We start from the raw sequence: 14,265 nt of genomic DNA on the forward strand, positions 1-14,265 counted from the left end.
TAAACAGCATGTGTTATTTTTAAAGAGAAATCAAAAGTTAATCTTTGGATTATGGTATCTTGGCGATTTTTTGGCGAAAATTTGGCAACCAACCCTGCTACAGCAACCTGCTAGTTTTGTTTTGGATGCCATTTTGTTTTCACGAAGTAAAGGCTTTTTTTTTTTTTTTTACCCAACATTTTTTTCCAACAATCTGCTAGCCGAATTACGCTTATACTAGAACTTTTATGGAACAAAAATGCTTAATCATGACGAAGATTGGGAGAAAGTGCAGAATCACAAACTGCTTGCCGCGTTTTTAAGAGTTGCACATACACGGTATCATCCATGTACACGTCAGCCTATTTTCACTTAAAAAAACATCCCAGAATTGCACAAAAATGGCATTGCGCACACTCTTAACACTATCCATGTACACTACTAGAGTCCTAGATAGTAACTTTTATCGCCTTACCAAAATGTCGCCAAACTACCTGTTATCATATTCCAAAGATTAGCCAAATCAAAAATTATGCAATATTTTCAATGTAAAATAGAATACCTGAATTATTATTAATTGACAGACTAACCTTAAAACTGTGGTTTTAAGGTTAGTCTGTCAATTAATAATTTAATAACCTTAAAACTGTGGCAGTTGGTTTTTACCAAAGAAATACTGATATCAATTAGCTTTTAAAACAGTACTGAATCTAGCGTAATACTTATTTCCTGAAATTTCTCCTAAACATATGATTAATATTTGGGTGGCTATAAATGTCTTCAGTTATTACTCTGTTCTTTTACACATTATTTAATAATATAACATGACATGGTAACTGCTTCCCCCCCCAACTGCTTTTATATATGGCATTCATATTAAGCAGAACTGCAGAAGCTTGTTTCCTTCATATACATACCTCTATAAAACTGAATCAACACAATATTAGAGGATATTTAACAGTTTCATAGCAATATTAACCACTGCTGAAATCACCAACTTCACTTTTCTCTCCTATGAATTTAGGAGAGGACATATCAGAATTTTTTTATCCTTTAAAAAATTCGAATTTCTTACAACCCTTTTTTTAAACTTAATTTTTCTTTTCTGAGTCCAATTTATTAAGTGCTAACAAATTTTCACTTTTGATTTACTACTTCAGTAATGAAATTTCTATAAAAAATATAAGATAACTCTGGATGCAAATAAATATTTAGTTGCGATTAAATTTTAAGACAATGATATCGTCCATTCTGAAAGACTTTATTAAACAAAGTACACAATGTAATAAATGTTACCCATATTAATGTTTTGTAATGAAAATTACAACTATCAAGGTCATTTTCTTTTATAAAAACATCATTTCAAAGAAATTATTTCAATTCTTACCTATCACTATTATCAATAGCATCTCCAAATCCTGGAGTATCAACTACTGTTAAGCGCAGTTTCACACCTCTTTCTTCTATTTCAACAGTTGAGGCCTCAAGTTTGACTGTTTGTTTTATTTTTTCTGAAAAATTAAAAAGGCCACTGATTAAAAACTTTTTATTTTTTCAACTCTGAAAACACATTTATGGAATTCTATAGAACAACATTTAAAAATAATGAATCGCCTACATGTTTTGTTATGTATTTAATTAGTCTTTTTTCCCACAAACTGAAATACTGTATAAGCAACTCCACAACAAATATGGTTTGGTTTATTTGGTTATCGCAAAGTATGCTAAAACTAGATCATATCCATATTATGCATCGGGAAAACGACAGAATGCCTATGTAGGTAGTCGATAACCTGGAATCGAGGCCAGCATTAAATGACTTTCCACTTGGCTGGTGGTAGAAAACTACAGTAAATATGTGTAACACTTTATGAGCCGGTATATTTCAATTCATTATGCTCATTAAGCAGTATATACATTTCCAATTTAATTAAAACTTAAATCGAACAACAGAAAACGAATTTTTTGGAGACTAATTTTCCCAGTGACATATTGAATTTTCAATTGCGGTTGCACGGAAACAGAATATGGAAATATAGCTACAAAGTGGAGAGTGAAAATATAAAAGGAGGAGAAAGAGGATTCTTCTTTCTTTATATATCATTTTTAATGTACCTTTCTTGATGATAAATGTAGAAAATATATTTCCACATAAATATAACAAAAGAGAATATTTTGTGAAACTACTATGGATCTTTGCAAAACTTCCATATTAATAAAATCTTTGCAAAATTTAAAAGAGATATAAAAATGATGAAAAACCGAGCAAAAACTAATTATGTACATAATACTACCTTAAATAGAAAGTTGTTGAAACATGCAATGGCTAAATAAATATATACATTGCGAGTTAAGAGAAAATGAAAACAAAACATGAAAGATAAATTGTAATGAGCTCCTAATTTATGTAAGCAAAAGATGTATTTTCTCTCCCACTGTGGGAGGGGGGGAATGTAAGGCTCTACAACAGAACTAGCCTTACCATTTATTTTGATATTTACAATTATATATACAATTAATTGCATCTTATGTTCTACTTTTATTGGAGCAAATAGATTTACTAATTTTCAGAGAATTACATTCTTTTGCATGAAAAAATATAATGGCCAGTACAAAATTTTGATAATTAGTCCTTTTATTTTTCATAAATAAGTTTATTTCCTTTATTTAATATTGCAAAGACTACTCTTCGGGGATGACAGAAGATGACTTAATACATATGAAGTTGCAGAATTCAAGGGCCAGGGAAGAAAAAAAAAAAAAAAAAAAACTCATCGCTTTGTAGGGATGATTTTAGAAGATGACTGTTAACAGGGTGAAAGCTGTATCATGGTGACTTCATGTTTAAAAATGCAGATAATACTCTTCATTTCCATTATTTCCATTTCATAGAGACATATCCTAGGTTTATTTTAAAGATATAAAACAAGTGTTAAGTGACCCCGTGCTTTCCTGCTGATACATATTTCTTTAAAGACTTGGATTTTAAATTTTTCACTAATTTGGAGTAAAGTGTTTTAAAAAGATTTTTTTTCAGTGTTTATTCTCTAATTAAATATTTATTCTGTTTTTAAGCTGCACTGTAGTATTTATTTATTAAACTCTACAATGTGAATTTTAGTTAAGACATTTGGTTACACTGAAAGTGATGTTAAAAGATAATTAGTTTCATATTTCTATCCTAATTTTCAACAATATTCTGTTGTATGTCAACTCTGTGGGTAATGAAAACATAAATAATTTTTTCTTTCATAAATATTTGTCAGCGATCTCGGCCATAGGCTGGAATGTATTAAGAACCATATAGGAATTACTTAAAAAATATAAAAATGTTTAAATAAAGAAATAAAATTGACATCTAAAAGTATCCCATTTTTCAAGAATCACCCGTATAATACACACCGTGTTTCAAAAAGAATATACGTATTACAAAGTGTTACTTTGTCCAAACTATCGATCACTGCACCTTGGCTCAGCTATTGACGAAACAAATACATAATCTAGTTTATATTAATAGCCGCTAGATGTCAGTTGTCTTCCGTTTTGTGTGGTAACCATCACATGTTTAAAATGGCCACTCCGCAGCAGAAATAATTTTGTGTTCTCGAGTTTGCGAAGTGCAATTCCGTGATTACAGTGCAAAAACGTTTCAAGTTGAGGTACCAAAGTGATCTTCCGAATGGGTGGAAAATTCACAGATGGTATCAACAGTTTGTAAATACAGGATGTGTATGTAAAGGAAAAAGTCCTGGCCGCCCTTGTGTTCCCAACAAAAATGTTGCACGAATTCAAACTGCTTTCCAATGTAGTCCTTCAAAATCAACTCGTCATGCCAGTCGGGAGTTACAACTGCCGACAACAACAATTTGGCATGTTTTGAAACGTTGGTTAGTTATGAAGCCGTACAAGTTACATTTGTTACAGGCTCTGCATCCTGATGACAAACACAAACGTGTGGCATTTTGTAACGAGATTATTGATGCTATTGACAATCATGTTCAGTGATGAAGCAACTTTTCATGTTAGTGATTTTGTAAACAAACACAATGTTCAAATTTGGAGCCTACAGAACCCACATATACCCATTGAACATGTAAGAGATTCGCCAAAAATCAATGATCAATATGTTTTGTGCCTATTCTTCTTTGATGGAAACATGGTTAACAGTCAGCAGCATCTCGTTATGTTACAAAACTGGTTGTTTCCAAGGCTGCACGAAGAAAACTTCATTTTTCTACAAGACGGAGCAAAATTTAATATGGCTTATCAGTAGAGATGGCCCAGGTAAAATAGCAAAATATTTTATACAATATTAGAAGACTAAGCATTTATACAAACATGTGAACATAATATACCTTCTGTGTATTTAAAAACCGAAAAATATGTAATGTAATTATAGAAAATATTTAATTAGATATATCATGAATTAAATGCATTTCTTTTCAAATCAATCAGATAAAAAAGTGAAAAAAGTATTTTAAAGAAATGCATCTATTGCTTTTAAATACTTTAGTTTGTTAAGCAATAACAAACAGATTAAATATGAAAGAACTGAGTGAAAAGTGAAACAGAGCAAAATTACGTTTCTAGACTAGGCCTTTTAGGCAAATAAACTGGCATGCGATTTTTGTCACAAAAATTGCCGCTACACAAGTCCAAAATAACACGTCAAAGAATTGCACAAACTCAGTATTCATGTACACATCGACCTATTTTCACTTTAAAAAAATTCAGAGAATTCCACAAACTAGGCATTGAGCACTCCCTTTCTCCATGTACACATCGATCTATATTCACTTAAAAAGTTAAAGGAGCAGCCAACAGAAATATATAATATAAATAAACTACATTGTAAATCACACAATGAAATAACATAAAAAGGAAATTCATTTTAGCATTACACAAACGAAATATCCATTCACCTTATTTACAAATTTCCGTGTCCGCAGTCAAAATTCCTTAACAGCATCCAAATACTTCCCAAAATTATCTGAACTAGAATCTGTATACTGGTGTCGCCACATAAATTCACAAAAATAAGAGTCAGAAATAACATCCGTAATGCCAGTATCCTATGGTGTTCGACAATACGTATTTCCTTCCTACAAACAGGACACTTATAATGGCTATTAAGTAAACCTTCATTTACACACCAGTAAATTAAAGCTTTTTTGCCCTTTCATTCCAAATCACACAGAAACTTCAAATTAATCTTACCACATTTAGCCATTTTACCGTGTAAACCACAAAATAACAAAGTACTTCTTACCCAAAATCCTACACACAAACAAGCCTTTCAAAATCTTTTTCAATCATTCAAATTCACTACAATCACACAACCAATTACATTGTAATAGGGCTTCTGTAATGGCTTCATGGTTTAATAAGGCACCATTTAACAAGACAAAATGAACATTTATTAAAAATATGGTTCAAAGCATAATAATAAACTCAGAGCAGTACGTCGCTCTTACAGCATAGCGAAATCTACTACCTTCCTCTTCTGAGGCTAACATGCAACTCTCAATAAATACATTAACCCTTCGTGGAGAAGAGCTACATGTGCCAAGCACACTCTATTGATCGCCAAACAGTCGCCAGATATCACAGCTTCCATAGCATTCAACAACACAGGTTACCATAAATAAAACAACAACTTGGCGATAAATGAAATAACTTAGCAAAAATCCAAGAGCACCCTTAAATCTACTCTAATCAATAGCTGATCTAGCAAGTATAAAGAAAATGTTATTAATGCTGGTAGTGGGTCAATCTATATTTAAGGATGCCTGTTGGATTATTGCCAAGTTGTTCTTTCATTTATGGTAACCTGAGTAGTTGAATGCTATGGAAAAACTATTATGACATGACTGGTTGCGTGATTGCGGCAAATTTGACTGAAAATATTTTATTTATGTGTTAGATGTTCGTTATGAACTAAAGTTTTTGTACAATTTGAAAAGAAGGGGAATAAAGCATTAATTGACTGGTGTGTAAATGAAGGTTTACTTAGTAGTCGTTATAAGTGTCCTGTTTGTACAAAGGAAATGCATATGGTTTAAATGGGTTTTTCTGACACTACAGAGTAGCATTTATTTTTACTTTTTTAAATTTATGTGGCAACGGCAGTATATAGATTCTAGTTCAGATAATTTTAGAAAGTTTTTGGATGCTGTTAAGGAATTTTGTCTGCTACAGACATTTCTAAATAAGGTTAGTTGATATTTTCTTTTTGTAGTACATAGATGAGATAACATGTATTTCCTTTTTTATGTTATTTCATTGTTTGATTTAAAATGCAGCTGATTGAGATTATATATTTTTTTTATTTCAATTATGTTTTATTGCATTTTGTTTTGGACACAATTTTACTGGGAAAGGCCGTTGGATGTAAACAGGGAATGGCGCAAAAAAAAAAAAAAAAAAAAAAAAATCTCCAATATTCGCCAAGAGGTACCCTGAAATATATTTTATCCTAATAGTGTTTTGGATAACCATGTGGGACTAAATGTTAACAATAAGAATATTAAGATCCCTATAACACCCCCCAAAACACTATCCATTTTGGTACAGCCTAATGTGAAACACTCTGACTTCTTTAAAATTCTTAAAAACGATACTCCATTTTCTGACAGAATAAATAGTGAATTTTTAAAAGAACTTTTCGAGTCATTGGATAATTTCAAAATATTTAATAGATAAACAAATCAATCACTTATATTATTCTAAGAAGGACTGAGAGATCATATAAGGTGATCCTTAGAGGTCTTCCTCTCGACACTTCACTTGATGAAATAGAGGACGAAGTTAAGAGCATGGGCTTTATTATTAAAATGTAGCACAAATATATACGAGTATGTATTATTAAATGTAGCCCAAATGCAAAAGGAAACTGATGCCCTTGCATTAAATACAGCTGAAACTTGTTCCTGATGCAGATCTATGATATATCTAAATTTTTGTTCTTTGATGTGCTGGTTGTTCCATAAAAGACTCGAAACACTGTGGTTCAGTGCCACAATTGTAAGAATTTCAATCATTCCTCTGAATATTGTAACATCAAGCCAAGGTGCGTAATAGGTAAAGAATCACACAAATCAGTAAACCGTGTAGCAAAAAAAAGATGGATGTTGTGAAGTGCTGTAATTGTGGCTTAACTGGCCACACTGCAAATTTTCATGGTTGTAGTAAATTCCCTAAGTTACAAAGCAGCGAGGCAATTTCTCTGGCTAAAAACAATATGGAACATAAGCCCAAAGTAACTGATAGCAGGTCAACTGTTACCACTGGCATCTTGTATGCTGACAAGGTGAAAAACATAGCATGTGGTTCTACAAACACTGATAGTAATTCAAATGAATCCAGAGTACTGAATTTTGGGAAAATATTTAATGTCATTAAACATGTCTTTTGCCTAATCAAGGACGTGAGAAAAATATTTAATGGTATATCTGTACACAGCATTCTTAGATAAATTACATACAAAATTTCCACAATCCAAGCAATAGAAATTGTTCTTAATGTTTTTTATTCTCAAAGATTTGTTCATTGCCGCAAACTAACATCTCTGTACTTGGTTTATAGTGGAAATATACTTAACGTATACTTGATACTTTTTCCATATCTCAAATAATATCCTTGTGACACCATCTTATTCACACACTTTACTTTTCTTGTGTACCAGTCTTATAGCCTGCCTTTCATACACATTATGACTTTCTCAGGATTTCGGTGTCTTATAGGCTAGTGTCAATTTTTCAAAACTTAATCTGATAAAATGATGATGAATCTGGTGAATGATGATGTACTTCTGGATAAATATTTATCAGTTGTTTTACAGGATTTAGAACTTTTGACCCAGTTATTTGTCAGAATGTATTTTGGAATTTTCAACATGTTCTACAAGGATTAAGGCATTGTACCTACACACATTGGTGAAATGCGACATTCTAAGTCATGCACAAGTTTCCACTCCGGTAATTGTAATTTTCTTATGAAAAACACTCCAGTAATTGATGTTGCTGGCCCATCTAACATGCTAATTCTTTTCGACTTCTTATCAAAAATATCCCTCTACTTGTCTTCAACAGCCAAATCAGATGCTGACTTACCTCCACCCATGTAAAGATCTACTCAGACCACAAACTCATGCGTCAAAGATGACAATCCAAGTTACGTACTGCAAGTAAAATAAATCTTTGGTACAACTCTGATATACGCCCTAATTTCACCAAATGTGGCGATATGTGTTCTGCGCTGGTTTTTGGCGCGATTGCGTGTTGTATGGCAACCCTGTTGACGTTGAAAAGTCTTTCGCTGGAGTTCGTTGGTTCCCGTCATGCTTTGTGTCTGAGAAGCTAGGGGGGAAAGATTTAATGGTGAAAGTTGTTGAATTGAAGTTCGGCATAAGGAAATATCGTCGTGGTCATCCTGTTGAGGGGCAATGGGTATTTGGAGGTGTGGAAAGAAGGTATGGGAGATTATTTTTAGTGGTTGTGCGTGATAGTAGCGATTTGTGATTATTTGTTATTTTATTTATTTGTGAACCATAGTATGAATTTTCTGGATAGTGTGTCTGGCTGTCATATAAATACGATACTAGTGATTACGTGGCGGCATGTTAAAGGCGGTATGAAATTGGTATATCTGCTCTTCGAAAAAGCATTAATGGTAAGTGCATTTTATTTTATTCTTGTTCTTATTTTGTAGAATGTAATGTTCATTGTTTTTTTTAGTATGAATTTCTGTCGTTATTGTTGTTTTTTTGAATTGTTTGAAATTTATTTTAGTTATTTTGTTGATTAGTGCGTATGTACCATCTGAATTATGCAATTCGTAGTTGTTTTTTAAAGTTGAAACAGAACGCTGTGTACATGGTAATCTTTGAAATTTATTGTTGTTATGTTAATTTATTAAAGTGAGGTGCGCGTACTTCGTAAATTCGTTTGTTGCCTAAATTGTGCAATTTGTAGATGTTTTTTTAAGTTGAAACAGGATGCTGTGTACATGGTATTCTTTGAAATTTATTGTTATGTTAATTTATTAAAGCAAGGTGTGCATAGTTCGTAAATTCGTTCATTGTCTAGATTGTGCCATTCGTAGATTTTTTTTTAATTAAAACATATCGCTGTGTACATGGACTCTTGTAAAATAATTTTGGTTAGAAACCTCCCGGTTTTGCTATCTAAATTTTTTGTTTTTGTTTCGGATTTTTAGTTTAAATTGTGTGTTCAAAACGTGGTTTTTGCATTCGCGAAAACGATGTTTTTGGAGACATTTTAGGCTTACAGTTCGAAATGTAGACAAAAAATTTAGATAGCAATATGACAGCGTGGAGTTTCTCGCCAAAAATATTTGGCGAGAAATTTGGTGCCTTGAGGGCGCATATCAGAGTAGTTCCAAATCTTTATTTATTTATAATGCATTACATTTAAAATTTACTTTTGATCTGTTTTAGTATTTTTAATTTGTTCAGTGAACCTAGCAACATTGTATGAACTGTTGTTTAGAATGTAACTCATTCATAAGGTGGGCAGCATCTGTACACTAATATTTACCAATTTGTATGACAAGTGACCAACCTTTGCCATAAAAATCAAACAAATTTCCCACCATCGCCCTCCCCTAATTACGTGTTTAACAATGAAATACGTTTTCACTATAGATTAGGAATTTTGGAGTTAAATATAAAAAGACTATTAAAACATTAGTTGCATTAAAGTCACGTTGGAGCCAGAAGCATATTTAAATCATGAACATTATTAGTTTTCAAAATTCATATGAATCCACTATGAAAGATAATACAAATAAATTATAAATAAAAAATTAATGAAATTAGTACAACCTGCAGCATCTGGAACATGACGCTCAGGATACAAATCAGTGAGGAAAAGACTGTTGATTAAAGTTGATTTTCCAAGACCGGATTCCCCTACGCAATAAATACATAAATTAAAAATATATTAAAATAAGCAAAATGCCTGACAGAAATGCAGATGAATATGTCAAATAAATAAAAATTAAAAGACTTTTATAACTTACCAACAACCATAAGAGTAAATTCAAAACCTTTTTTGACAGATTTTCGATGTACTTGATGCGGCAAATTAGCAAATCCAACATAACCGGGAGTTTCAGGATTACTAAACTATACCAAAAATATGAAAAATAATTTTAAAAGACCAAATATAAGTCATATTTTCACAATATTTACATCTGTTTGTATGACACAAGACAATGCGGCACCGCTTTAAAGGTCTGTTTGTCTAGACATATTTAAAGATATTTACATATCAGAAATATATAATTTTGAAAAGTTTACAGCAGCAGAAGAAACATTAGTACGAGTATCATACATCTCTCGTATACTTACCAACTTCTGTTCTGAACTCATACTTTGAAATTATATAGCCAAATTTAAATTAATAAGAAGAGTAGCGCGAATGACAACACCCAAAGCACCATCACACGGTTACAGATAAGAATGATTGGATAGTATAGCCTGTTCAGTAGCGGCAAAGACAGAGAAAAGAATCCGACCAATGGCCATTATTTGCTTCCTATTGTATTTCCCTTTTTTGTATGCAGAAGTTCTTTGTCTCCTAAACGAATTAGGTTCCGAGCGATCGTTCAAACCATGAATTTGTTCTTAAAATATTACAAAATTCGCTATGGATATCGATACCTCATAACGATGTTCGTGCAATAAGAGCCAAAATGCAACCAAATAAACAATTAAAATAATAAAACAAAAAAGTACACTTAAACTTTCAAATTAAATGCAATATATATTGAATTAATGAACTGAAATTCATTGAAATCGTGGGGTAAGAATGAGGCTAGTAGATCTTTACATGGATAGGAGGAGTCACGCCCAACTCGTCCTTGTCTCATTGATCTGTAAAGGGGAGCATTTGTGGTGAAAAGGCAGGTGTTGCTCAGGGTTCAAATTTAGATCCTCTCTTATGTCTTATCTACGCAATGGACTTTCCGTTATTTGATGATAATATGATAATAGCAACTGTATCACAGCATGTTATGCTGATGATACAACCATCCTCTCAATCCGGGAAATGCCCTTAAACGCATACAGAGGTGGATGTATGAAATAGAACATTGGTGTCGAAAGTGACGGATGCCTCTAAATCCCAGCTATTACTTTTAGGAAGTCACCAAAGGAAAAATGTAGATGTCGAACTGACCTTATTCAACAAAACGGTTCTACAAGTCAGTAAATCAACCTATTTAGGGGTTCGCTTTAATTCCACTCTGACTTGGAACCCACATATTTCCACAGACATCGGAAAAGCAACTGGGGTTGCTCGAAAGCTTAATTCAATTATTAACCCATCATCATCATTAGACCTAGTAAGGAGAAAGAGAATTTATACAAGTAAATTCTCCGTCCTGTTCTGACATACGCTTCACCGGCCTGGTGTACTGCCTCCAAAACTGACTTTCTCAAACTACGAACACTTCAAAATAACTTCTTACGAAAGATCACAGGTGCACCTTGGTTTATTCGTAACGAAGTTTTGCATAAAGACCTCAAAATTGAGGATATAAAATCTTACATCAGAAGGATAAATAAAATATATTGGCATATTTGAGTCAGAAACATCAATTTCTGATCTGTACTTCTTAAGAAAATACGTGTATAATCTTGACTGAACAGGTTTTCGTTTCCTTTGTTGTAAAAATACTGTATGGTATCATTCAGAAGAAACTTCACTATAGCAAACCTTCCAGAACTTGGTTTCCAAAAACGCGAGGTCTCTTCAAACCTGGAAAACATTATTGACTGGCATGAACTTTGTATCGAACGTTCTAACTCGGATAGGCTTCTTCTTTATTTGTTACTTTTCTAGATGCAACAGATTCTGTTAGAACATGTCAAAGATGAATCTGCACCTTTGACATGTTCAGGAATGCGATTTTTATTCTTAAGCATTGTTCCAGTTCATTCTATTGGAACGTACATCATTCCCCCCCATATTGTCACTACTTTAAAGACCTTTTATTATTGCGACTTTTGCTACAAACGAAACGGCTTGTCATTCATTTCACTATTACTGCAACACTTGATTTTTTCTTTATTTTCTTTCTTATCGACTTCGAACAAATTCAATTCTGTCAGAAAGCTTTATTCGTATTTGCGAAAGTTTGTAAAGTATGGAGCACCTGTATTACGATTTACGATTATTTATAACCTTTCAATTGTTTTTTTGACTTGGGTGCATTTTTAAGTCATACTTCGGAATTCTTTGAATAGCTCTGAAATACAACTCGAATTGTGCACAAAAATTTTTTTGGGTTACGAAGTTTCTATTTATTAAAATTTCCCACTTATACAATCTAATTCTATGGCAATAAGAGAGTTAATACATTTTAATAACTTAATAAATTTTAAAGATGTATATAAAAATTTAACTCAACTTTTAAAAAATTTTTTGTGAATATTAAACATTTTTGGACCGATATTTTGTTGCAAACAATCTAATCATATGATTGGAGGATGCCAATTCGGATGATTCTCTATCAAGGAGTATAATTCATGATTTGAGGGACATCTGTTTGACTTCGTATTTGTAAATTGAAGCCGTAAGAGACATCTCATTACAAAAGCTGCCCATGACGTTTTTGAAATCTCTCCAACGAAAGCTTCTAACAAAATTAAACGAAACGTTAAGAAAGTGCCACGAAATCAGCAAAAGTGAACCATTTTATATTTAATAAATATTGCAATAATAATAAGCTATGTAACTAATAAATTATATAAAATTTAACATTGTACTAATAATAATATATTAAAAAATGCATAAATGATATATATCTGTTAAACACTACATATTAGACTTATACTATTTTAGTATATTATAAAGATGTGTTTAAGTTATACATATCCTTGGAACATTTTAAAATGTGAAAAGAGTTTCAGGTTTTAATTTTATATACCACTTGTAATATCTCATGCTATCTCACGGTTTTTGAAGAGAAGAGAACGGGACAAAATACTTCAGAGCCTCTGAAACGCTGATAAACCTCGATATCATACACTTTAATGTGCTTCCAAACATCTGCTGATTACATTCGAGAAAAATTACTTAATTACAGAAAAATATAAGCAGCATTTTAAGAAAATGTTTTCTGCAATAAGTTAATTTTCAGTCGAATCAAAAAGAAACTTAGTTAATAAATTTATTATCGGTCAACAAATTGTTATCCTTGATAGCCTGCATGGTTTTTAAGTTGTTTATTAACATTTCTAATGTTTTCCACAAGCTTTTGTTTTAATAATTTTCTCCACTTAAGAAGTTGCTAATTCATCGGTACTTGGTAAAATTCTCAAGTGAATTCTATAGAATTACAATTTCTATGCAAATCTTTATGTCATGCACACTTATTACAAAAATTTTAGGTTCTCATTTATGACTCCAAAAATGGACTAAAGCAAATTAAATGTGAAATATATTAGGAATTACACTGCTGGCCATTAAAATAGCTGTCATAAAGAAAAGCAGTTAGCAAAATTCTATTTATTTTTATAAATATTTTGAGGCACATAACAGACATAAAAATTATCCCAAGCATTCTCCTCTGGAAATAACAACAGCACTAGGAATTGAGTTAGAGAGATTTTTAGATGGTAATTTTTAGTGCTGTAGTCACTGCTGCTTCCATTTTATACCAGATTTCATATGTTGTACTGGATGGCAAATGCTGCCATGTCAATAGCTCTGTAACCAGTGAGCAGACTTTTCATACGAGGAGAGATTTGAGAGGATTCAAGGTATGAGTCAAACCAAGCCATTTGTGAATTTAGAAACGTAGGGCAGCTCTTGCAACATAGTCTAGCATAGACTTGTTGAAAGATGGGGTGACGCTGGCCCCGAAGATATAACACAGCAACAGGCATCAGAAGCTCAGTAATGTGTTGTTGTGGCTTATCTCACTTGTCTGACAGTAACATCAGAATACGCCCACGAAATTCATTGTTGCAAGGAGAACAAGATTGCGCCTGTGATTCAAAAGAGCTTTGAGCACCATACAGGTGACAGTATGACATCGCTCAGTTCAACCCCAATTTTGAAGGACAGCAGCCTGGGTAGAACAGATTCTAGGGTATCCCACACTTCTTCCCATACCTTCAACCTCTAGAGAGGACTTCCGATTCCCCATGCAATTAGAGTCCCCCATGCCGCAAAGACATTATACATTTACAAACATCCATGCCTTCTCTGGGATTAAAACCTGGGTTTTTCGGTGTCGTAGTCGGCTCCCCTAACC

The 14,265-nt window shown here is 32.5% G+C and overlaps 1 protein-coding gene across 1 annotated transcript in view; it reads right to left on the minus strand.

Moving 5' to 3' along the window:
• The window catches only part of Septin1 (Septin 1), a 34,714-nt gene extending 24,216 nt beyond the window's left edge, over window positions 1-10,498 (minus strand). Inside the window, exons 1-4 of the mRNA XM_035370993.2 lie at window positions 10,352-10,498; window positions 10,021-10,126; window positions 9,824-9,910; window positions 1,367-1,490 (exon numbers count right to left, since the gene is read on the minus strand). Coding sequence (XP_035226884.1) covers window positions 1,367-1,490; window positions 9,824-9,910; window positions 10,021-10,126; window positions 10,352-10,372 — 338 coding nt within the window. The 5' untranslated portion in view covers window positions 10,373-10,498. The remainder of the gene's footprint in view (window positions 1-1,366; window positions 1,491-9,823; window positions 9,911-10,020; window positions 10,127-10,351) is intronic.
• Between the last annotated feature and the right edge of the window lie 3,767 nt (window positions 10,499-14,265).

This window comes from Stegodyphus dumicola, chromosome 1, assembly GCF_044657685.1.
Source record: "Stegodyphus dumicola isolate Sdum_Otavi_A_Nest chromosome 1, ASM4465768v1".
Lineage (NCBI taxonomy): Eukaryota > Metazoa > Arthropoda > Arachnida > Araneae > Eresidae > Stegodyphus > Stegodyphus dumicola.